This window comes from Chelonoidis abingdonii, chromosome 14 (assembly GCF_003597395.2).
Source record: "Chelonoidis abingdonii isolate Lonesome George chromosome 14, CheloAbing_2.0, whole genome shotgun sequence".
Taxonomy (NCBI): Eukaryota; Metazoa; Chordata; order Testudines; family Testudinidae; genus Chelonoidis; species Chelonoidis abingdonii.
The window spans coordinates 21533841-21559073 of NC_133782.1; the positions used below are offsets into that span (position 1 = coordinate 21533841).

A 25233-nucleotide genomic window follows, 5' to 3' on the forward strand; every position below is an offset into this window, starting at 1 on the left:
TGTGAATGCTTAGATGCCATTCAAGTTACATATATGATAAAAAAGTTATCCTAACTAGTAAGCAAAGCAAGGTGCAAAGCATCCCATGCTCACTTGCTGCAATTAATGATGATGTCTTCTGGCATGATCCGTCTCTTCAGCATGCCCATTTTGGGATGGTTGCCACGCCCTCTGAAGAGGCCTGGGGGTTCAATCTTGAAGTTGGCGATCCTCTCCTTATGGTTATCCATGACACAAAAGCCATATTCTTTCACTAACCGCTCATTCTCCTCTTTGATTTTCTAGGAAGACACAAAGCAGGGGGATTGCACTGCACCCAAAGACACCAAGTAGCTCAGTATCAGATTGAAGCAAAATGCATTGATTATTTGTATTGCAGTAGCACCTACAGGTCCCAGTCAGGATTGGGACTCCATTGTACTAGGTGCTGTACAAACACTGAATAAAAGGCAGTCTGCCGAGAACAGCCTACCACCTAAATGGCGATACCAACAGAAATAAAGTCAGGAACTAATAGCTAAGGCTACGATTTTTGTCATGGAGGTCACAGAATTCATGGCTTCCAGAGACCTCCATGACTTCAGACCGCAGTGGCTGGGAGCTGCAGGGTCTCCCCACTTCCCCCAGGTGAGGCAGTAGGGGGACCCTGGACTTCCGAGCTGGAACCTCTGCAGCTCCCCAGCCACCGCAGGCTGTGTGGGGACTCCGCAGTTCCCCATTTTGTCGGGTATTTTTAGTAAAAGTCACAGACAGGTCCCGGGCTTCCGTGAATTTTCTTTATTGCCCAAGACCTGTCCGTTACTTTTACTAAAAATATTTGAGAAAAATCTTAGCCTTACTAACGGTCAAATGTAATATATGCAATATGTACAATTTTTTCTAAATTTGTAATTACATTTTACTTGTCTCTGACCTATTTCCCCAAACCAGCTGCCTCTCCATTCCCCTCTGTCCATGTGCCACAAACAGCAAGTTTAAGGACTTTTGATCCACTGCATTTAACATCATGTTATTTAAAAAAAACAAGCTTCTCACTTTGAGACCTAATAACACAAGGCTGAAAGGTATGAAGAAACCAATGCACCCTTAAATGAAGTTGCACCAACTAAGAAGTGGACACAAGAAAGCCCCCTCTACTCTATTAGTTATGTGGGGTGGGGTGTGTGTCAACCAATATTTATCAAATAAGAACATAAGAATGGCCGTACCGGGTCAGACCCAAAGGTCCATCTAGCCCAGTATCTGTCTACCGACAGTGGCCAATGCCAGGTGCCCCAGAGGGACTGAACCTAACAAGCAATGATCAAGTGATCTCTCTCCTGCTATCCATTCTCTCTCTGAGAAACAAGAGGCTAGGACACAAGTTTCTTAGCCTTCTGGCTAATGTCCATATAGGGATACTTACCACCATGAATTTATCGTTTCTCTTTAAACGCGTTATAGTCTAGATTCACAACCTCCTCAGGTAAGGAGTTCCACAAGCTGACTGTGCGCTGCGTGAAGAACTTCCTTTTATTTGTTTTAAACCTGCTGCCTATTAATTTCATTTCATGACCCCTAGTTCTTGTATTATGGGAATAAGTAAAAAACTTTTCCTTCTCCACTTTCTCCACATAAAAGGCTAAAAGCCAGCAAAGCCAGGCACATGCTATATTCCATACTGGGAACCTTTGAATCCTGACACCATGAGGTTCAACTGTATTGGGAAACCCATCCCCCATCCAGTTAGAGGAGCTCTGAACCTCACCACCTACGACAGTTAAACTAGAATTACATTACCAAAGGGACTAAATGGAACCAAAGTTAGATCTTGTGATAAATTTCTAGTTCTTACTGAAGTGGGTATTTACGGGTTGTGTGGGAGTAGAGGGAAGACATGCAGATACTCCTTGAAAATATCTTCATCCTAGTAACACCAGAGGGCTGAAGGAAAAAGGGCCAGAAACATCTGATCTTCAGAAAGAGACTTGCCGGAGGTGGAGGTTTCTTACTAAACATTGCTCTCGACATATTACCTATGCAGACATGTTAAGAGGATCATAAGTGACACAAGGAATCTCAGGGATGTTACTAGGAAACGAATGAATTTTTTGGCATCACAGTAAGATCAACAGAGAGACAGACTTTTAGCTAGAACTGCAATACGTCTGCCAATCCACCTTGGGTGGTACAGGTTTTACCAAATCCCTTCAGTGTGATAGGAGTGACAGACTGCGCACAGATGATATGGCCAGAGGAACGAATAAAGGATTATGATAAAAAAACCCAAACACCTAAATGGCTAGAACAGTCTTTTACAATTCCCTAGAGTACCTGTTTCTCTTCCTTGGACATCAGTTTCCTAGCTTCTGTCTGGGCTTTGAAATACTGGCTCATCTGTGTGAAGTCACACTTGCTGAGGTTCGTGATGGTACTCTTTTCTTCTGAAGTCATTTCCTGGACGGATGAAAGTACAGCATAAAGCCTTCTTATAGTTAGAATCAGGTTTAATTGCCCCTCTCAGCCCCTTAGAAGGTATCAAAGGGCAGGTGCTCCTAATAAACACAGCTTCTGCCTGCTTATCAAAGAGCTGTCAATTTCTAGAAAGTGCTCAACCTAGCCAGGGCGAATGAGAAAAGGATGAAGCGTGTATACGTGGCACATAATACATTAAGACTGTGTCTGATCTTTGCAAGCACTGAGTGCATATTCTATTACACAGCAACCTTTCAAACCACTTAGCCATTCAAGGGTCGTTGAAGTTACTGGGGGAAGGAGAGGCCACCTAGGTAACCTGGACCGGCTGCCTGAATATGCTTATTCTCTTGGCATGCTTATACTGGTTGGGACAGTGAAGCTCCTACTTTGCAAGACTCAGAAAGGGGCTAGCCTCTGATACAAAGGTAGTGATGGCTCTTCAATTCCACAGTTTCAGTGGGGCAAGGATTCATAAAATTCCAAGGCCAGAAGGGGCCATTGCGATTGTCTATTCTGACCTCCTGTATAAAACACAGGCCACAGAACTTCTCCAAATAATTCCTAGAGCAGAGCTTCTAGAAAAACATCCAATCTTGATTTTAAAACCGTCAGTGATGAAGAATCCACGACGACCTTCGGTAAGTTGTTCCAACGATTAGTTACTCTCATTATTAAAAACGTGCGCCTTATTCTCAGCCTGAATTTGTCTAGCTATAACTTCCAGCCATTGGATTCTGTTGCATCTTTCTCTGCTAGCCAGAAGAGCCCATTATGAAATAATTGTTCCCTGTATAGGTACTTCTAAACTGTAATCAAGTCACCCCTTAACCTTCTTTGTTAAACTAAACAGACTGAGCTCCTTGAGTCTAGTCTACCACTACAAGGCAGGTTTTCTAACCCTTTAACCATTCTCCTGGCTCTTCTCTGAACCCCCTCCAATTTACCAATATCATTCTTGTATTGTAGACACCAGAACTGAACACAGTCACACCACTGCCAAATACAGAAGTAAAATAACCTCTCTACTCAATATTTCCCGGTTTATGCATCCCAGGATTGCATTAGCTCCTTTGGCCATAGCATCACACTGGGAGCTCCTGTTCAGCTGATTATCCACCATGACCCCCACATCTTTTTCAGAGACACTGCTTCCCAGGATAGAGTCCCTCATCCTGTAAGTATGGACTACATTCTTTGTTCCTAGATGAATACATTTACATTTAGCTGTATTCACATGCATGTTGTTTGCTTGCATCCAGTTTTACCAAGCAATCCCGGATTGCGCTGTATCAGTGCCCTGGCCTCTTCATTATTTACCACTCCCCCAATCTGTGTGTCATCTGCAACTTTGGCAGTGCTGATTTTACATTTTCTTCCAGGTCATCGATAAAAACGTGATGATCAGCTCAGCCATACCCACAGTGTCACATCACATGCAAGTATGACTTGCAAAAGGTCTACCCTTGATCGTTTAAGAAATATTTACCAGGAGGCCCTTCCTGGAAAACTATAGCATAAACAGGAACTTTCAATGCTAACATCTGAGGCAACCCTTTGCTCTCTGCCTTGCATTAGCATTTTGTGCACCAAGTCAGCGTAGCCCCTATTCTCTCTCTCTAATACACAGGAGAAAATGGCCATGTAGGCTGTCATCCCAGTCCAGGGATCCGTACCTTTCGCCAGTCTTTAAAAAAGTTTTTCCTGAAGATATCCTTTGTAGTGTACTCATGATCAAGCATTTTTGCAAAGAATGTAGCCACTTCTTCTGCTTTGGGACTCAGCTTCATTACTTTACCTATGAGAGAGGAGGTTTAATTAAAAAAAAAAAAAAAAGTCAGCTGAAGATGTTCATCCCCCAAACCATTCTGCTTTTTGCACCTTGATGTTTCATGAGATCCAGGAACCCTTCCACTCAATGGTGAACCTCTGTGGACGTACAATACACAGCCAGATTAGCCAAGTACGTGGTTTGTCCTTGTATTTCAGTGTGGTTTTGTTCAGTGTGCCGTATGGCACCACAAACTAAAGTCCCCTGACACTAAGTATGGGATGCAGATGAAGTAGAGAAGAATGATCGGACTATTGAGGCCTAAAATTTGACTTGCATTAAAAGTTATAATATGATCAGGAAATTTCTCCTGGAATCTAAAAATACATAAATTAACTATCATCCAATCTGATGTCTGATAGGCATGTAAGATATATAGAGTAGGAAGGAAAAACAACTCCTGCAGCAAACCATTAATCAAGAGTCACCATGACCAGAGGTACACATATATATCCCTGCTGAGAGTAGTGATGATGGTGCACAAAGTGAAGGAGACAAGGGAGCCATATTGGTTTTTATTCAATTCCATCTTCTGCTTCTCAGCATCTTTACTAAACCAGGAGTCAAAGAATCATTTAGCCTTCCTATTCCCCTCACACACGCTGTTTAAAACGTCTCAACTTGCTGTCTACAAATAAGCAGCTATTTCTAGCCAGGAACAGAGGTAAATCTCTGCCAAAGCACACACCAGTGACACCCACAAATTGGGCAGCAGGTGATGCCAAACACTTCTCCTCTTCCGCAGGAAGGTAGGTATGTGCAAACTCCACCACCCAATGGAATGAGATTCAGGTAGCATGGGAACACACTCCAATGTCTCCAACTCCTCAGACTCCAAATATAGTCACATTTAGTTCTTTCAGTGATCAGTGACATCATAGTTCAGCTTGGTTGCAGGATCGCAATAGAGCCTTTCCTCAAAGTGAAATCACTGGGAAGAAGAGATCTTTTGAGAGCGAGGGAGAAGAAATTGCTGCATCAGAGCTCCACATTCAAGGTCTACCTTTTCTACTGAGCATCCCTCTTCAATCCCAGATCTCATTCTTGACATAACATTATCCTCTAGCACACTCAGAGAAATATTTTGCATGCATCTCATGGATACAGCTAACAGTGAGGAATATTTTAAATCCCAATAGCTTGCTGAAGAGTCCGCATCACTGGTTTTTTAATTGACTCTTTTACCTCACAAAAGTCAAAGCCAGAACTGCTACTGTTAACGGTTTAATAAACTACTGGGAAAGTAAAATGTCATCATCTTGATTCACCAAGTGAAAAATTTACATTGTATGCAAAAATTAAAGGGAGGGAACTATCTGCCCAGTCTAAAGAACTTAAGTCAACAAAACATAGCAAAGGAAGGCTCACGCAGGTCAAAGATGATTGAATACATCACACTAGAAACTAAGATACCAACAGGATTGCTATCAGTTTAATTGTAACATAAACATACACTATTTGTGTACTTATAGCAGGAAGCAGCAAAACAGAGGGTTGCAAAGGAAAAAGGGATAAAGCTGCTAAACCAGTTGAAAAAGGTGCAAGTGATAAGCTGGTAAGATGTTTTGGGGATTAAATGCCATTAAAGTTACTCAAAAGTTGCCTACAGTTGGCACAGAGTAACCACTGGCCTCAGTTGTTATTTTGTAAGCAGAACTGCAGAAACTTGCTTGGATTGGATTTCATCCCTCACCTTCCTTTCTTTCAAAGACTTGAGCAATCTTCCTGTGATGGGACCATAACTTCAGTACTATGGAATTTATCAAGAGCCCTGAATGTTAGTAACTCAGCTTAAAAAACAAGAGCAAACTAACATGCTACTTTGGCATCCACAGCTCCTTTGCAAGAGTCTGGTGCTGCAAGTGACTGGGAGCTCTAGCAATAGCTCCGGAGTAATTATGGACATCCTGTCAGATGGAAGCGGGCATTCTGCTGCAAAAGCAGGACTGGTCATGGGATGGATTCCTCTATTAAGAGGAGACTGGCAGGCGGTTGACCAAGTGTGGAGTACTGAAGTTTAAAGTTATTCTGGGGTAATCTCTGAATTGGACAACACCTCCTGAGCACAGACAGTAGGATGCTGAGCAGATCTCTTACAATAGCTTGTATGTGAATTCGACCCCGCATTTTCCTAGAGCTGGTCTTTGGGGTGGCTTGGACATTTGTTTGAACATGCTACTGATAAAAAAGAATCTCACAACTTCTAAGTTTAAAACTTCCACAATGTTTCATGGGAACATCCTACTGCTTCTGAAGCAATTTCACAGACAGATGCCCCTTTAGAGTGAAAAATTCAATTTTCATCCACTCAAGTACCTTTCACTTAATCCAATCCCTGGTTATTATGATCCTCCATTTAATGTGATCATACCTGCAGGAACCAAATCATCATTTATATTAAAATAAGTTCTGCCTGTTATTCTGATCACTTCAGGCAGGTGTTACGGGAAAAACGAGTAACTCGGTATAGAAAGCTGAAATTTAATAAATAATTTTAAAGAGAGACCCTAACACTGAATGAGAAGGACGAGGGCCCAAGGAAGACCAGCAATGATGAAAAATAACTACTAGTACACGGTGCATTGGTCAGATGTTGTCACTTATGATGCAAAGCATTATCACACGCTACATGAGCTGTGACGTGTATCCTAGTGATCACAGGGAGAATAAATGCAACTGCTTAATTCCCAAATAGATTCTAACAGAGGTTTCCTTGTTTCTATAAAGTTTATTCCTCTTTTTATGATCACTGGAATTTGCTTATACAGCAAATAATTAGACTGGGCCACCACCTCACCCCACCACTTTGCAAGAGAACCCTCCCCTCATATTAAGAATGCCACCTTTTATCCCAGTAAGGATGAACCCGTAACAACTTACCATCATAGTAGAACTTGACATTTTCAGGCAGCGGTTCATATGGCGGAGCAAACACAGGACCTTTGTGCTCTAGGAATTTCCATTTAATGCCTTCAGGGTGGCGCTCTTCCTCCCACCTTTAAAAACAGACCAACAAACAGATACAAAAAGACTCACCCTCCAGCCACCATTTCCGCGTCTACATGGGAAGGGTGGCATATAAGAACAGTAAGCAATCACTGCATTGCACTTCAGAGTTCACAATGAGCAGTACACAAGCAAACCCTAGAACCCCAACTGCCATCTTTTTGAAAAGCACAGAACAGGCTCCAGACACAAATTAATGTTCTGGGCCAAATTCACACTGCTGTTATGCCAGAGTTATATTCAACTGAGTTGCAGCAGGGATGAAGCTAGCCAATTATGTTCTTCACCAAACAAATGCATGCATATGTACTTAAGAAAGTAAAGGACTGAATGCCAGGTATAGTACAGTCTTCTTTACAGCAAACTGTCAGTTTAACAAGGCCCTCATCTAACTTCCAGTCCAAGATGTCTCTAGAACAAAGATGGGCAACAGCGGCAAATTATGCAATCCTTTTCTGATGTGGACAGATATCCCAATAAGGATAGAGATGACAAAGAGAAACTGATTTTCACTTGTGACCTAAGCAAACCCAGGTGTTTGGAGAAGAAATATTAATTAATCCTCTCTGTCAGCGAGAGCTCATTCCCCCCCCCCTTTTTTTTTTGCATAATAAAGAGAACACGTTCTCTAAGGCAAGCACAAAACAAAGGATAAGGACAAAGGTGCCCTAAGGCTTCTATTGCAATAAGTAATTAGGTCCCATAATAACCATGAGGTAGGTATTACTATTTTCCAGCTGGAGAAACTGAGGCAGAAAGGTTTAGAGACTTTTCTGGTGTCAATCAATGGTCAATGAGACACCCAATAACAAACTGAAGAGCCCCAAGTCCTGGATTCCCAGTCTTTTGCTCAAACCGCCACACCACACACTCCTTCCATACATCTGCACTGATCTTTTGTTATAGTGGCAATAAAGTAATTGTTACACACCACTGGCACAGGATCTCCTGCTGAGAAAACAATCTATTTCATCTTAGCATTTATGCAGCAGGGGGACACTATTATCCTGTCACAGCATTCGATCTCTTAATCACCCAGCCAACCTGTTGGACAAAAAATGCCAGGTTTCTTCATGCTGCTCCTGATTCCTGTATCCCCAGCCTCCTAGCCAGTTTCACGCTGGAGTGAGTCATCAGCTGGGAGAAAACATACATGTATTGGCAGCAATGCAGGAAATGTTGTGCACAAATAAGTGCTGGTTGCTGCAGCCCTAATTAGATAACAGGATCACTGAATAAGAGACAGGTACCATGTAAATATATAATAAGGCTTCTCTCTGAAAGCGCCCAAAGTGATTATTAACCGATATGTATATAGGCACTGCTGAAATGCAGTCACAGCCAGAGAGGAGACCAGGAATCAGCTGGGATATAGCAGACTGCTATGATACTGGTTTTGGTCAAAGAAGCTGGATCCATCATTACCTTTACAAGATGTGCAGTGAGCTCCTCAGTGTCCAAGCAGAGCAGACAGAACCTCAGTTGTTACAAGCCTCAGAGTAAAGACAAACTAAGGGCTTCCTTTCATAACATTGCACGTGTACGCTGGTGACACAAACTAAAAGGTAAATTTTAGTTCATGCCAACTTAGCCTTTTGGGCTATGTTAATGTGAACTAGGTACCTCTTAGTTCAAGCTAGCAGTCTCCACATGGGGCAGTTACAGTACAGCACATTGGTAAGCACTGCAATTCGCACCCCATGTAGTCTGCATTGCTATGCTGTGGAGACATAGCCTATGTTTCACAAGTCTAAGAACAAAGGCTGAGCTGACCACTTTGAGATCTGAACTTGCAATAGTAGGCGATTTCTAATCTAAAGTTTTCACCACTCAAAAGTCCACTCCAGCACGGAGAATAAGTTGACTCCTGCATAGTAGCTATGTGGTGGGGAAAAGGGAAGGAGATGATCTGCCATTATTAAGGCTATGATTTAGTCACAAGTATTTTTAGTGAAGTCATGGACAGATCACAAGGAACAAACAAATATTCACAGCCTGAGACCTGTACCTGTGATTAAATCTTAGGAGGGAACCGTGGCCTCTGTGGCTGGCTGCCGGAGCAGTGGCTGGTATGGCTGTCCCTGGGGCCGCTCCAGCAGTTGGCCCTGGAGCCAGCTGCTTGGGCAGCCCTGGGGTCAGCCAAACTGGCCCCTGCAGAAATCACGGAGATCGTGGAAAGTCATGGAATCCATAACTTCTGCGACTTCTGTGACGGACATGGAGCCCTAGCTGTTATTGTTGCAATACTTCAGGACAGATTTGCTACTATTCCTTTTAATGTTTGTTTGCCTCGCTAGCCCCTCACCAACAGTCCTCCTGACATTCCCTTGTACAGATTTTGTACCTCTGAAGCCACCCTACTCTCTAGTGATGTTGAGATTAGATTCATTGTTTTGTGGGGGCACTGCTCCGGTTTGGAAGTTGAGCTGACTGCAAAGTGGCTGTGCCTTGGAATAGGCTGTTCCATGCTGGGTTCTATTTGCAGCTCTGCCACTAACTGAGTGACCTTGGGCAAGTTATTTCACCTCCATGCTTCAGTTTCCCTGGCTGCAAAATGGTGATGCCATTGCCATCATCACAACGATTAAGATGCTCAGGAAGGCAAGCACTAGAGAAAACACCACAAAGAATTCAGATCTTCAGAAAACTGACCGGCATGGAACATAAAATCCTTTGAAGGGATGAGGCTGGAGCGCTACAAGATGGAATGGAACCCCCTTCAGAAAAGACATACTATGAAAAGCTGCAGATGGACTAAGCGAACACCAGCAGAAGGACACTATTACTAACTGCCAGGTTTTGCACTTTCAAATACAGTTTCGCTCAGCAGTCAGCACAATTTGCAGAGCTCTGGCACAGCTAACTTTGACTTATGCTGCCAAGACAGGCAAGGAGAAAGTTCTGTGGCCTTCCAGTAAAGGCTTATCGATGATACTGACTATGATATAAAAGAGGGAAATTAAATATTAGGGTACAGAGACAAAAACAGGAAGGTTTGCTTGAGATAAAGCCAAGAGAGGGGCTTGTGAGGGCAAAAGACCTTTTCTGGATCACCAATTCTTTACGTACTAATGGTTACATTAAAACTGAAATAGATGAAAGCCAGAGCACCAGAAAGAGGTCAGGAAGCTAGTGGGGAATTCAGAGAAGAGCACCAGGATGTTATGGAGGGGCTGAAATGACAAGATTTAGGATGAAAGAGTAAAATCTAAACATACAAGGACATTTGGTGGTCAGGGCTGCATTTGAAATCATGACAATTGGAGTCAAATATTTGAAGGCTGTAAACACTATGAGGAAGAAGAGTTAGTTTAGGGGGCTGCAAGGCATGATGGGATGAAATTGAGGAATGCAAGGTGAATACTAAGAGGGGTTTCCCAACAAGGAGGCCTACTAAAACAGCAGAATAACTCCCCAAAGGGAAGAGATAGAAGGAAGCTCCAAAGCAGAGTCACTCAAAGGCCTTACCAAATTGGACAGATTAAATCTTAAATGCTTTTAAAAACTCAAATAGAATGTGTCCCTTGATCAGCTTTCATTCATGTGTTCTTTAGGTAATATCCCTTTTGGCAAGGGAGCCTGTTGCACAGCTGAGATCGGACTGTAATAATCAGGGGTGAAAGCCAAAATTACTTCTACTTTAAGGAGGTCCCAGGATCAAGTCTGCCTTTGAAGTGATACATTGCTTAGTCTCCAATTAATATAGCTGCACATAACAAAAAAATCCTAAATCATCAATAAACCAAGGAGTTTTTATATTGCCTCATTATGGCAGAAACCCACAGTGTCTGATCACTATGAGTAGCCTCTGTTTTACAGCAGGGAAGAGAATGGATCCATCAGCTTCTGGATCACTTGCTCCAGTTCATTTTAAGGCAGCTCAGAAAAGCTGAAAAATGAATATTGTAGAACTCAAATTTCAGATTTTTTTTTTTTTAATGTAAAGAATGAGTATTCTGAAATGAGATTTTAAAAAGGTTATTGGAAACTAAACCACATATTCAGAACACAAACCTTACAACAGTAAAAGCTAGTGGATCTGCAGGTCCCTGTTCATTTAATCTCTAGCCAGAGCACGATATAACGGAGTTGAAGGTAAGCAGAGCATGACAAAAGGTTAATTTATCACAGAGATATTACCATTTCCACTTTTGCTCTTCCTCTTTCTTCTGCTTCTTTTTCTTGTTGTCTCCTTCAGGGGCTCTCTTATCTTTGCTCTTAGTTTTCTTGGATTTGTTGTCCTACAAAGAGAGGACGAGGAGAAAGGCAGAAGGATTATTAGAACGCAGCTATGTTTCATTCAACAAGATATTTTTAAAATAGGAAGACCTTACTTAGACCAGGTCCACACCAGAAAATTTATAGGTATAACTATGTCAGATAGGGCTGTGAATTTTTCTGACATTTCTGTGCAGGTGAAAGCCCTAGCGTATACATAGTTATACTGGCATAAAAGAGTGATTTTGCTGATATAGCTTATTTTGCACAACAAACCGGTATAAACCCTACCAGCTCAAAGCACTTTTCTGCTGGCATAGTTGCATCTATACTAGGTTTTTTTCTGCTGGTACAGCTATTTCAGCATAGCTTTTAAGTGTAAATTAAGCCTTAAAGAGATATGCACACCAATTGGGACTGTTCACAAAATACGTTTCACCAGCATCCCTCTGCCGGCAGACTGGGATCCTGGAGCACTATTCCTGCCCACCAAGTAGCTGAAATCTCGTGTCATCTTAGTAGCTTCAATTTCCTTTCCAAACAGAACAGGACCTCAGGGCTGATCTATAATGGCTTTTAAAAAAAACACTCGGCAGCTGCGTTGACACTGTTATAGCTAAACCCTAGACTAACTTCTTTGCCTTTGAGCTACATCACATCATCGGTGCCAATACCAAAAGTTAATAAAGTTCCTTTTTCCATTGATAAATGCATCTGTACAGAATGAGGGATGTCCTATGTGGATTAGTTTGGGAGCATTAGATCTGATCTACACTTACAATTTAAGTCAACATGGCTGTGGTGTTCAGGGGTGTGAAAAAAATCTAGCCCCCAGGGGCACCATTGCTATGCCAACATAATCCCCGGGACGACAGAGATCGATCAATGGAAGAATACTTCTGTTGACCTAGCTACCATTGGTCTAGGAGGTGAAGCTCCTACAGCGATGGAAAAACCTCTTATGTCACTCTAGGCTGTTTGTTCACTACAAGATTACACCAGCATCGTCCTCCTCAGTGTAGATATGGCATTAGAAAGTTATCTTCTTGAAGGAGTCTTAAAAATCACCAGTTTATTTCAAGGGTAGAAACACTCCTTAAATTTCTATTTGGCCTAACAAGGCATCAGATTAGCTTTCATTGTTCTACAAGATACCACAAGCACTCCGTTCCTAAATCCAGAAATTATAACTTTTGTCTCACAATTTACCTCTTCCTCCTCCTGTTTCCTCTTCTTTGATTTCTTGGTATCTTCTGTTTTGATTTTTTTGGGTTTATACTCATCACTGTAAGAGACACAGACTAGTTAACAACAACAACAAAATCACTGTTTCCTGGTATGCACTTACATATAAAGCATGAAGGCTACATGTGCAAATTCAAAAACACCTCTGGGATGGCCACCCATGCTCATTCTCCCCATCCTCCGAAACTTACAGTGGAGTCCTCACTAAGTTCTCCTAAAGAAAGAAGAGCACTTTTTTTGCTGGAATGGATTCAGAAGCTCTTCCCCACACCATACAGCCAACATCCCCCTAAAATTATCTTTACAAATCTGAAACTGTGATGTGAACAATCCTCTGAATGTGCAAAGATTTACTGAACTTCACTAACTCCAAGTGCATAGGTTTTCCAAGATAAGGAGCCAGTTCACAGGCATTAGAGGCCACCCAGTGAGAAGAATGCTAGATAAAGACAGGAACACTTTATAAGAGATTTTTTTGGGGGGAAAAGCCCATCTCACTCATTTTTCCTTGTCACTGCTAACAATCCAGATGTCACATCACTCCAATCGACTCACTTCTTGCGTACCAGTTAGTTCAACAATGCCACGATAGTGTTAGTGAGGTCACAATCTTTCCATAATAGACACTGGATTGGAAGGTCACTAAAACTTATCAAGCAGAAGACAGTGGCTGACTATACAGAAGAAAACTTCTAACTTCACATCCATCTCTCTTTTGGAAATTGACAAATACTATGCAGTAACAGAAGAAAAATGGGACTGTGGTAATGGTCATTTACTAACTATGGAAGCATGACTGTGCTCCTTAACTCACTAGCAGTGATAAGCAATGGCAGTGAGTTACTGAGATGGGTCACATTAAGATACAGCTATGCTTTGCAAAAAGCCCATTTTACTGTGGGATTTCACACGGCCTGTAAGTCTTACGTGTGCATTTTGATTAAATCACTGGGATAACTCACAACATATTTAGACCCTTTTAAAGGGGAATCCATGCCAAGCAGCGCAGGCAAAATTAGGGCTGACAAAGCTTTTTTTCTCCTGTGCAGTCTATTTCACCACACAGTAGAAATTACTGCAGCCACTTAGTGAACAGTTATGCCCCTCTTACTCAGATTTACGTTTTACATTCTTAATACCCATGTCCCTTTCTTCTGCCTGCCTTCTGATTTTGTATTCATTAGTTTTGCAACGTTTAACAGTGCCTTTTCCTCCTAGAGACAGAGCGCACCAAAGGATTTTTTTTCAAAAGGGCAACATGGGTACCATACTAAAAATACACCTAAATCATTCATAGACCTTAAGCATAGCAAAATGTATCTTCCAATAAAAAAAAAAAAATCTGGACCCAGATCCCCACTCCCACATCCAACTTGTTAATTCTGAAAGGCCCAAAACCCCTCTAAACCATTCTCTTCACACAGGCGCAGTACACAAGTTACTTACTCGTCCTCCTCCCGAGGTCTCTTTAGGGGTTTGGAGTCCTCCTTGGGAGATGCATAATAGCCATCCTCATCAGGTTCATCTTTAATACGTGGCGGACTAAAGAAAAAGGCAGAGGATTGTTTGTTTAAATACAGAACACCAAGTCAAATAGTTTTTTGAAAACAGAACCGATTCAATGTAAGAAGTGAACTGTAAAGAGATACTGCTGGCTGGTTTAGGAGTGCAGAGTTCTGTATTTCTCCTAGCACATGCACCAGTGTAGGGAGCTACACCCCTTACAGTGTCTGGGACCACGCAATTTCCCTCACAATTGCTGACACTATCCAAAAGACCTAAAGCAATGCAAGGAATGTGGTTGGGCTTCTAGGTTACTCTGAGGCTTGTATTTTAAGTAAACAGAGTGCAGCTTCCAAAAATTTACAGATGTATTGCTTAAAAACTATTGAAGACTATGCATTTATGCTGCGAAACAGGGACATCATCAAGTAACAGAAGTCCAGAGTCTTTGTTCAAAATAGTATCTCAAATGAAAACAGTTTGATTTTAAAAACAGCATTTGCAAATGGAACCTTGCAGCACTACGCTAAATTTGTGAGAACTAGATATGAAACAGACGATCAACAAAAGTTACTGAAAACAGACTAATTGGTGTATCTAAGCTGCAAGAATGCAACATGTGCATGCTTCCCCCCCACTCTCAGGCAGCATAAATATTAAATTAGGCATAACATTTTCAGTCTTAATGTGCCATGATGCTAGCAGCAGAAATAATTTTAAAAGAGATTGTCCTTTTAATTAACTTGTTTTAAATTTCAGTCTTTGCTTTTGTAAAAAGCATTTAACTTATCTTTACAAAACAAATAAGCTATAAAAAGAATCAGAAATCAGGTAAGCAACTCAAAGAGCGACATCTTAAGTATTCCTATTCACGTTCCCTCAAATGATTTCTGTATCAAATTAGCTCAGTTTCCAAGTCAACACTCAGATTTTGTTATTGGGTGGAATGGGAAAAGAGAAATCAAGCAGCAGTCTGCACTGTACATCACTCTCAGAAAGAGACATTCTGGAATCTTAATTTAGCTGGCAATTGTGTTGATGAGGCAGAACAGGACAGTTTGCTCTTTCACAGCTGTATAGCTTCTGTGCCGCTGGCAGATGTAACTCAGAAGGCAGATAACAGATATGTGCTGTTACAAGGAGCCATTTTTATGGCATTACTTATAACCAAGACTTAAGGTTCCAAATATTGAAAAGTATCACCACAGGGAAAAGAAGTATTCGTTTACCCTGTACAATTTATTCTCCCTGGAGGTAGAGCTCTGTGACTTTTTATTAACATCGCTATTATTAAAATGTTGTCTGCTTTATATAAGGAATCTTAATGCAGAAACATCTCCAAGCACTTGGCAACAACAGGAAATGAAGTTTGAGACAGACATTGCAAAATTGGAATAAACTGGGTACCACATTGTTCCCGAGAATACACATCTAGCTCACCAAGATATAGCCCAGGCCATAATGCTTCCAACCATCCTCCAAATCTTATTTTGGGTAGTTTAGATTTTTTGGAAGGTGACATACTTCTAGTGAGTTTGAAAATGGAACATTTCAGTGGGAGAAATATAAACTACTTCCCTATTAGCCTGTTTTGGGACACCAACAGTGAGAGTCTGGGAAAAGTCTTGAACTGGCATGAAGAGGTAATGATGCATGGTTACGCAGAGTGCTACAGTTGGAATCTGGGATAAGCCAATTTCATTAGTATGAGAGGGCCAAGCGTTCCCAGCTAAGGGCTTGTTTACACTTGAAACGGGACAGTGGCACCGCTGCAGCTGCACTTCTGAGCGCTTCAGTGCAGACACTGCTATTCCAATGGGAGGGGTTCTCCCATCAGTGTAGGTAATTCCCCTCCCTGAGAAGTGGCAGCTAGATGGTAATGGAAGAATTCTCCCATCCACCCAGTGCTGTCTACACCAGGGATGAAGTTAGCTTAACTACAGTGCTCAGGAGTGTGGAATTTTCCCACCCCTGAGCAACGCAGCTGGGTTGACCTAACTTTTTAGTGTAGACCAGGCCTAACACACATACATTCGGTGAAACTATGATGGTGCTCAATTGTCTGACTAGAATCATAGTGTTAGAAGGGACCACGAGGGTCAGCTAGTCTAACCCCCTGCCAAGAGGCAGGATTTGTTGTATCTAAAACAGAGGTGGGCAAACTACGGGCCGTGGGACTGTCCTGCCTGGCCCCCGAGCTCCTGGACTGGGAGGCTAGCCCCCGGCCCCTCTCCTGCTGTCCTCCCTCCCCTGCAGCCTTAGCTTGCTTGCTCCACCTCTGGCGCAATGCTCTGGACAACAGGGCTGTGAGCTCCTGGGGCAGTGCAGCTGCATGGCCCGGCTCCAGCCAGGTGGAATGGCTGTAGCGCTGCCAGCCACCAGTGCTCCAGGCAGCGCGGTAAGGGGGCAGAGAGCATGGGGGGCTGGATAGAGGGCAGGGGAGTTCAGGGTGTTGGTCAGGGGGTGTGGGTGTGGATAGGAGTCAGAAAGGAGGGGGGGTTGGATGGGGTGGCCGGGGTCCTGGGGCAGTCAGGGGATAGGGAGTGGGGGTCTGTGGATGGAGCAGGGGTCCCAGAGGGGCCGCCAGGGAAGGGGGGCGTTGGATGGGGCAGGAGTGTGTGGGGGGGCAGATAGGAGATGGGGGTTGGGCCACGACCCCCTCCCCTAACCGGCCCTCCATACAATTTATGAAACTCGATGTGGCCCTCAGGCTAAAAAGTTTGCCTGCCCCTGGGCTAAACCATCCAAGATAAATGGCTATCCAGTCTCCTTCTGAAAACCTCAAATGAAGGAGCTTCCATAACCTCAGTAGGCAGCATGTTCCATCAGAAGTTAACAAAAGGTACCATGTACTGTATTAGGTAATTATGGCAACTGCCACTGGCTTATGATAATTACGCTTTACATTTCCAAGATAATAGTTCCGAAAGGTTCTTGGAGAAGGGCATTTCTCTTTCCTCTACCAAGTCAGAAAAAAGTGTTAAAATATAGAGTCTGCGTGTTCAAATACTGCTACTTGAACTGAAACTGAAAGGCTCCTGTATCAAGAAGGGACATTCAAAGTAAGCATATGATTCTAATCAGCCAGAGCACAGGTAGGCTCCTCCTCCTGACCCTCCCTGCCACCATTCCATCTCAGATCAAGGTGAGACTGGGATGAATTCTCACTAGTGCATAAAATTAAAGAAAGGCAAAAAAAAAAGGGGTGGAGGTGGTTGAGGTTTCCAGCCCTAGAAATAAACTGCTTCCAAGGCAGATCTCTTTCAATACACAGCAGATGGTCACGCACCCCCAACTGAAAAACACAAAGTCACAGGACCCAGATTCATGACCTGAGAGCTGTATTTAAAGGAGTAAACAAGGAAATCTTTATTGTTTGTCAGATGTTAAGAAATAAATGGCACTTCTATTAAAAATTCACAAGTAAATGAACTACAAGTAAATCTAGTGGCGATTGGTACAATTCAATATTCATGAAGTCTAGATTGTTTTTTAAGGATTAGGAAGCCAATAGGTAGAGTAGAATAAGTGACAAATTTTCTGATTTTTTTTTTTTTTTTTTTAATTTTAACAAGTGGCCTATTTGCTATTTCTTTACGAACTAGGGTTTGAAATCCTAGTCCCTTGGTCTTGCTTTCAGGTAAGCAAGTACCTGGGGGTGTAGCATTATCAACCCCAACTCCAGAAGACAAAATGCATAATGAGTCAAATGCTTGCTACGACACCAACTTTACAGTGGGGTAAGGACTTCTAGTCCCCACTTAACACCATTTCCAGGAGTTTGCTCTGCCGTGGGCAGAGCCTAGTTTCCAGATCACTGGATGAAAGCATTCAAGAATCCACGGTAGGGAACAATCCTGCATGCATAGAATAGACCAGATGTCCTGACAAGTCTTTTCCCACCACTGACTTCTGGGAAGTCAGCCAATTTCCCAAAAGTGCATCCATTTGCTTGAGATGGAAGTTCTTTATATGGAGGAAAGATGTCACTGAAATATCAGAGCACCTGCCTCCACAAACTGGCTGGGAGGGGCCACAACAATTTGAGGATTAGGAAACAGAGCAAAAATCATGACAAACTGCTACATCAGATTACAGACCCCAGACTCAGTTTCTTACCTGGAGAAACCATTTTCCTTTTCCTTCTTTATTTTTACATCACCAGAAGATTTGCTCTGAAAGAGAAAAGGGGACAGAGAACGTGAAGCAAGAAACAAATGCTAGCACTACTTGTAACTTAGTCCTTTTAGCACTGACTGAGCACACCCAGAATGCCTACATCTTTGTGATCAGCTACATTCTGGCCTTCCATTAGTATCAGTTGGCAAAGATCGAGTGTAGTTATCAGTGCAATATCTGCTACATCTTATACTGGGAAACTGCAGCCTGCTGTTGCATAGGATGAACTTAATCTAAATTGACCTTTGACTATCTAAAACTGACACTGAGTTCAGAGTGGAATTACAATAGGAAAGACGTAGAGCAAGATCCTTAGTGGTGTAATTAGGCACAGCTCCGTTGTGCCCATTTACACCACTTGAGCATACAGCCCCTATAGTCTGTAGCTTATAAGATATTGAGCTTTAAGTCTCGAACTTAATTTAGGGTTAGTTTCCACTATTAGATAACTAAAAACTAGAAGCAGTTCTTGTGTCTTCATGTAGTGTAACAGTTAAAGCAGAACTGCTCCTTCCCATCCATATTCAAGAACTACATACCTTTTCTTCCTTTCGTTTCTCCTTGTCTCTGTCTTTGTGTTTGTCTTTGTGTTTCTCTGAGCTGCCATCTTTGTGTTTGGTTTTCTCTTTCTCTTTGTGTTTCTTCTCCGAGGAATCTTTGTGCTCACTGCAAGATAGAAGAGTCAGTTCAATGAGGGGCTGGTGTTAAGAGGCTTGACCAAGGGGAACAACTTGTTAACCTAACTCCTAAGGCATGAAACTTACAATCACCTGAAATAAAGTTAAATTAACAGGAAGATACAACAAAACAGTCAGATTCATGGCATTTACTTTCTTCAGAAGGTGAAGAAGGAACATGGGGTAAAACCACAGCTGCTAAGTATTCCAAATCAGGTTAACAGCATCAGTATGAGGTTGCCAGTGAAAAATCACAACATGATGTGTTTACCACAGTCGAACACTTTAGCTTGGCTCTTCACTGCTCTTGTTTCCAATTAAATCCTGAAAGGTCACAAGCGAAGTGATATTGATAGTCACATTCCACTCCTCTGTGGACATTTAGATAGTAAGTAATAAAAACAAATTTTGTAGTTCTGACATTTTCATCCAAGGAACTAAATTCACTTTATAAACATTTGGTAGGTGATTATTCCCCTATCAACAGGGAAGAAACCGAGGCAGAGAAAAGTTAGTGACATGCCCAGGATTACACTAAATCAATGGAATAAAACTCAGCAGTCCTTAACTCCTAGTTGCTTGCTCTAACAAAGCCACACTGAACCTCTGTCAAAATCACCATACAGCTCAGCACAATTGGCTCTCCGCTCAGGAAAAGCTCAAGTCGGAATAACAATGACAAGTCATGACAGGAGTGCAGAGATGTTACCGTGCCTAGTTTTAGCAAAGGCTATTAGTTCATTGACACTCAGATTCAAGTGCTGCAGATTACAATATTGCCAATCAAGTGTTCAAAAATGATAAATGAGTCTGCAAAATCATGATTAAAAAAAAATCAAGGTTCTTTTTATTTCCCCTTTCGGTTTCTGAGCCTTTTAGGATATACTCTAATCACATTCTCAAGTTTTCCACTGCAACTATAAGGGCTAGATGCTCAGGTAGTTACTTGATTCCAGGAGCTGGAATCTTATGAAACACACCACACATCTCAAGACTCATGTTAAAAAAGTCACAAGAGTTGGCAATGCAGAATTAGCAGCACTGTTCTTGAAGCCAAGCAGCAACTCTACTAGCTGAACATGCCTTAGATAGGCTTGTTTACAAAACTGTATGAAGTCCCATTAAAACAGAAGGAAGAGACTATGGCTCCCTGCAAGACATATGGGGGTGTGGGGGGGGAAAGAAATAACTGGGTTCTTGTTCTTGCTGGGGATGGTGAAACACCAAGCGTCTTGCCTGTCCTGACAGTTTGCAGACCCAGTTCCATCAGGACTACAACTCCCATAATGTACTCTCTCTTTTATCACTGTTATTCTTCATTGTTTTAACTTAGAAAGATCCCTGGCCTTAAGGAAACATTTTCCATCACTCCTTGGGATTAAGCTGTGTATCAAACATAAGCTACTTCACTTTCAAGGTCCTCCACAGCCTATCCCCACACTATTTATCTCTCGTTCAGTATTGAAAAATCAGCTCCCACCCATGATCAGCTTAAGAGACCAGCCTTCACCGCCCACTTGTTAAATTTTCAAACAAGCATCTTTGTACTTTTCTTCCATGCTGCCCTTCACATAGAGAGGAGCTCTCCATAAACATCCACAAAGCTATTCATTGTTTTCCTTCAAAGCCCTCCTTAAAAACTTTCCTTTGCTTGCAAAAATCTTGATAAAGCTTGTGCTGAGACCACAGCCTACCCTACTGGCTAATACGGACTCATTGCTTGCTGGTACTCCCCCATCAATCAATCCATAGCCATCTGTCATCTCTTCATGGACATGTCAACTGTAAGCTTGTTTGGGGTGGGGCTGTCTTTTTGTTCTGTGTTCATACAGCACCTAAACTGTGAGGGTCCTGGGCCATAATTGGGGCCCCTGAGCGCTACAATACAAATAATAAACTAATAGCACAAAGCTTTATGAAAATGTACGCAGCTTCCTTACTTCAGTCATTTAACACTCGAGTGCAAGTAAAGACACTGAATGGTGATACACTGAAAAAAAATCACGTCTAGGATGCAAGATGGGAGGGAGCTTTTGAGAGACAAGTTCTCCAATTCTCCTTTTGTTTCTACCTGAACAAAAAGGGACATGCAGAAATTGAGCTGCTGGTCTAAACACTTGAGACAGAAATGAGTGTGTTCTTCAGCACCCAGAAAGGTTGTGTATGTTAAAGAGAAGGGCATCTAAAGTTACAATACACCAATTTGTTCACACCTGTAGGACTGCAGAGAAAAATCTGACTTCAACCTCATCCTGTACACATACAACTCCTATGGACTCCTCCAGAGTTGCACTTGATAAAGGTCCAGCCAGAGGACCACGCTCAAAGTGCCATATTGTAATATGCATCTCTCTCTCTCCAAATCCAAGCAGTTAAGGAGGAAGATCCCAGTTCTGATGGCACTCACTTTACACCAAGCAACACCTAAATGGATTTTGAATCTACTGCACACGGTACAGTGCAGAGCACTGGGAAATTGCCACTGCATTAGGACAGCCTCTCCTATTGCTGGTTCAAAACAGTAAGAATAAAAAGCTTATATTACATTAGCAGGAGGTGGTCCTCTCACTAATTCAAGACAAGTGCCTCACTATGAAGTCTCCAGATAGAAGTCAATTTCCATTTAACTCTCTGGTGACAGGATTAGACTAGTGGAACAGCGTACAAGAGTGCCTAAACACTGAAGGAGATTAAGTATTTCTAGAGCGCCACAGACAGATATGCCATACCACAGATTGCCTGTTAGCACAGATTTAAAGACCACATACTGCAGACTACACTGTATATGCTATGTGATCGTGACAGCAGTACACACAGAACCCTGAACTGAATTTGAAAAGTCAAGTGGATGCCTGCTACCACTACACTTGTGTTGTTACCTCGGATATATTTCCCAGCTTCAGTATCCTAGAGGGAAAATGAAAAAGACGACAAGCTGATGATTCTCACATTGTTTGTGAGCTTAACTTTCATAATTATAAAAGTGTAAGAGAGGAACGATTAAGGAACAGCCCAAGTAGAACAGCAGAAAACTATTGCAACAGGTGCCTTGTGGGTTTAGAAGACAGATACATGTGGAGATGCCAGTCGGGCGAGAAAGCTAATAAAGCTATTTATCTCCCACAGTAGAGCTTAAACCTAGACTTGTGTCTGCAAGTCTACACTGTTCTATTTTCTGACCAGCAGATTCTTGTCACCCCACATTCTTCTGTGGCAGAGTAGGCAAGCTCTGGTATGGCGGCACGCAAGCTGATTTTCAGTGACACTCACACTGCCCGGATCCTGGCCACCGGTCCGGGGGGGCTCTGCATTTTAATTTAAATTTTAAATGAAGCTCCTTAAACATTTTAAAAACCTTATTTACTTTACGTACAACAATATATGTATTATAGACTTATAGACAGAGACCTTCTAAAAATGTTAAAATGTATTACTGGCATGCGAAACCTTAAATTAGAGTGAATAAATGAAAACTCAGCACACCACTTCTGAACGGTTGCCAACCCCTGTTCTATGAGTTTGTTTTTAAAATCCCACTTGCAATTGCATGGCTTACTAAATTCATCCAAATACAACAACAGCTTTTACAGCAGTTTGCATCTATGACTCTCAATGCAATATAAACAACAATGAATTCAGTTCCGTGATATAGGGAAACAGCGTTGTCCCTATTTCACAAGTGACAAAGGATCAGAAATTAAATGTCAATATTTTCAAGAATATCACGCTGCTTCTGGATACCAAACTCAAGACTCCATACCTGTAGGCCTCATTTTCAGAAGTGCTGGACACTCATGGCTTCCACTTCTGTTGTGCCCCAGGTTTGAAGTTGAGCAACCAAAAATTGAGGTATCCCAAAATAAATCAGCTGCAACTTTTGAAAACGTTGGTTTGAGTGACTTGCTCATTGCCAAATACAATATCACTCGTGCAGCCAGAAACAGGTCTCTCAGCTTCTGACCTTCAGGCCTGGGTCTTTACCATAAGACTACCCCCTTCCTCCCTTTGCTTTTTGGCAAGGCAACTTACTTCTTGCTTCCAACACCTTTAATAGTCGCCTCTCATTGCTCTTCAGAGTGTGAAGCAGCATGAGGAGGGAAGGCTCAAAGATCCTAAGCGTCCTGGGTGTTAGCCTGCAAAGCCTATTTCTAAGTAACAGTGATATAGGTGGTGAATTCTGAGATTCCCCCCACCACCATCTTTCCTCCTGTTATAAGGCTAACAGAAGCTTCCCTAAAAAAACAAAATTCCATCTGCTACTTGCTCTTAGGTAAGAAGGAAAACGTATTTCTTTCTCCCATTCATAAACAGAATGCTTGCCACACCTACACATTCTCTGGGCACCAAAATACAGTTCTGATTTTACAGACAGACAAGTGTGTCTGAAATCTGACACACTAAATAACAAAAGTAGGCTCATGCCATCCTGCCTACAGGAAGAGCCTGATTTACGTCGGTGCCAATGAGCGATGCGCATTGCCTGGGAACACGCTGAGGTTGGAGACTTCAGCCAGTAATCCTGGCAGCAGTAACAAGAGGCACATAGTTTTCCCAAATGTACCCATTTCAGCCAGCAAACAGAACGTGTTTTTAATCAGGTTAGGACAGCAGTTCCCCAACTATGGGTCGGGATCCCATTGTAATGAGGTCACTAGGGCCAGCATGAAACTTGCTGGGACACAGGGCTGAAGCTGAAGCACAAGCGCCACCCCAACCTGGAGAGGCAGGGCTCGGGCTCCGGCCCCTCTCCCTCTACCCAGGGTCATAAAGTAATTTTGTTGTCAGAATGAGGTCACGGTGCAATGAAATTTAAGAACCCCTGGGCAAGGATATCTAGGGAAGCCTCCAGGGGAAACACTTCACAGTTTGGCAACTATAACAGAAGAGGGCAACATGGTATCTCTTCCAAGGCACCATCCTTAACCTTCAGAATAGGTCTCAGCCTTCCATAGGGACAAGGATGCCTAAAGGTATGATTAGGGTACAGGTGTCACATTTTGAAGATCAGAGAATCCTTTTCTGGCCATTTCAGACTTTACACACTACTTGTTTCCCTCTTTAGAGAAAGACATGATGTGATGCAGCCACAGGATGATGACATATATCCTATAGTCCTTCCTCTGTACCCTTGCTTTTGTTACCTCAGTTGCATCCTTCCCTGCAGAGCTAGCCAGATTAAAACCCAAAAGTCGGAAACCTACTAAAGAGGATCAATACAAAGTATAAGGCCTTATATGACTACCGCTAACCCCCATCTTCCTGTTCAGGAATACATTGTACAGTCTAAGCATATTTATATACCCATATATGCATCCACACTACAAGGTTGTATGGGTGTAATTGTTTCAATAAAAAAGGTTGCCCTCCCTAAACAGACATAGTTATACCAGGACAACATTTGTGCTTAACCAGCATTTATCTGATCTAAGGAATAGGCCTGTTAAAACAATAGTATCTTGCTGCAACAACACTTGGAATGCAACAGGAATCTATCAGATATCTTGGAGGAAATAAGAGAAATTAATTTAACACCTCATAATAGGAACACATCAGCTAGTGCCCCACAGCGTACCATCAACTCTGTTTCCTGTCTCTCCTTTTAGAAGGTTTGTATAACACAATATCTCAGAGGGTTTGGGGGAGACAGGGGAAGAATGATGGAAATGTTAAGTGCAACAAAAGAAATCTGTCTCCTTGAAAACTCTAGCAGTATTCCCTCGATGAGCTGCCTAGAGGAAAATGTGATGGAGAGCATTTTATTTTATTTTTTTTAATTGGGGGAGGGAGCGGAGAATGTGCATCTGGCAGCAGCTGCTTATACTGTGATCAGATGGAAAGCCAGAAGTGGAAAGTGTTTCCAAAGGATGGCAGACGGCTTTGAGTACTTTAACACGGCATTCTCCAGGTGCCATTTATGTACAACAACAATCCCCTTCCTCCCCTTCTAATGCCTTTTCTATCCCAGCTTCAGATCACAAGCAGGTAAAGATGTTTTATCTAAAGCATCTCTATTTCCCCTCTAATTTTCCCAGCTGTAATTAGCTTGTAGTACCATAGCTATGTATTTTCTACTATTAAGCATCAGAACTAGCTGCAAACAGCACTTTGATGTGACAACTG

At 42.3% G+C, this 25233-nt stretch overlaps 1 protein-coding gene across 2 annotated transcripts in view; it reads right to left on the reverse strand.

Annotated features, from left to right (window-relative positions):
- The window catches only part of TOP1 (DNA topoisomerase I), a 78996-nt gene that overhangs the window by 14712 nt on the left and 39051 nt on the right, over positions 1–25233 (reverse strand). For both annotated transcript variants that reach the window (XM_032767335.2, XM_075072295.1), the window contains exons 4-12: positions 18976–19102; positions 18377–18432; positions 14201–14296; positions 12719–12794; positions 11432–11532; positions 7166–7281; positions 4131–4252; positions 2314–2436; positions 94–281 (exon numbers count right to left, since the gene is read on the reverse strand). In XM_032767335.2, the coding sequence (XP_032623226.1) occupies positions 94–281; positions 2314–2436; positions 4131–4252; positions 7166–7281; positions 11432–11532; positions 12719–12794; positions 14201–14296; positions 18377–18432; positions 18976–19102 (1005 nt within the window). The remainder of the gene's footprint in view (positions 1–93; positions 282–2313; positions 2437–4130; positions 4253–7165; positions 7282–11431; positions 11533–12718; positions 12795–14200; positions 14297–18376; positions 18433–18975; positions 19103–25233) is intronic.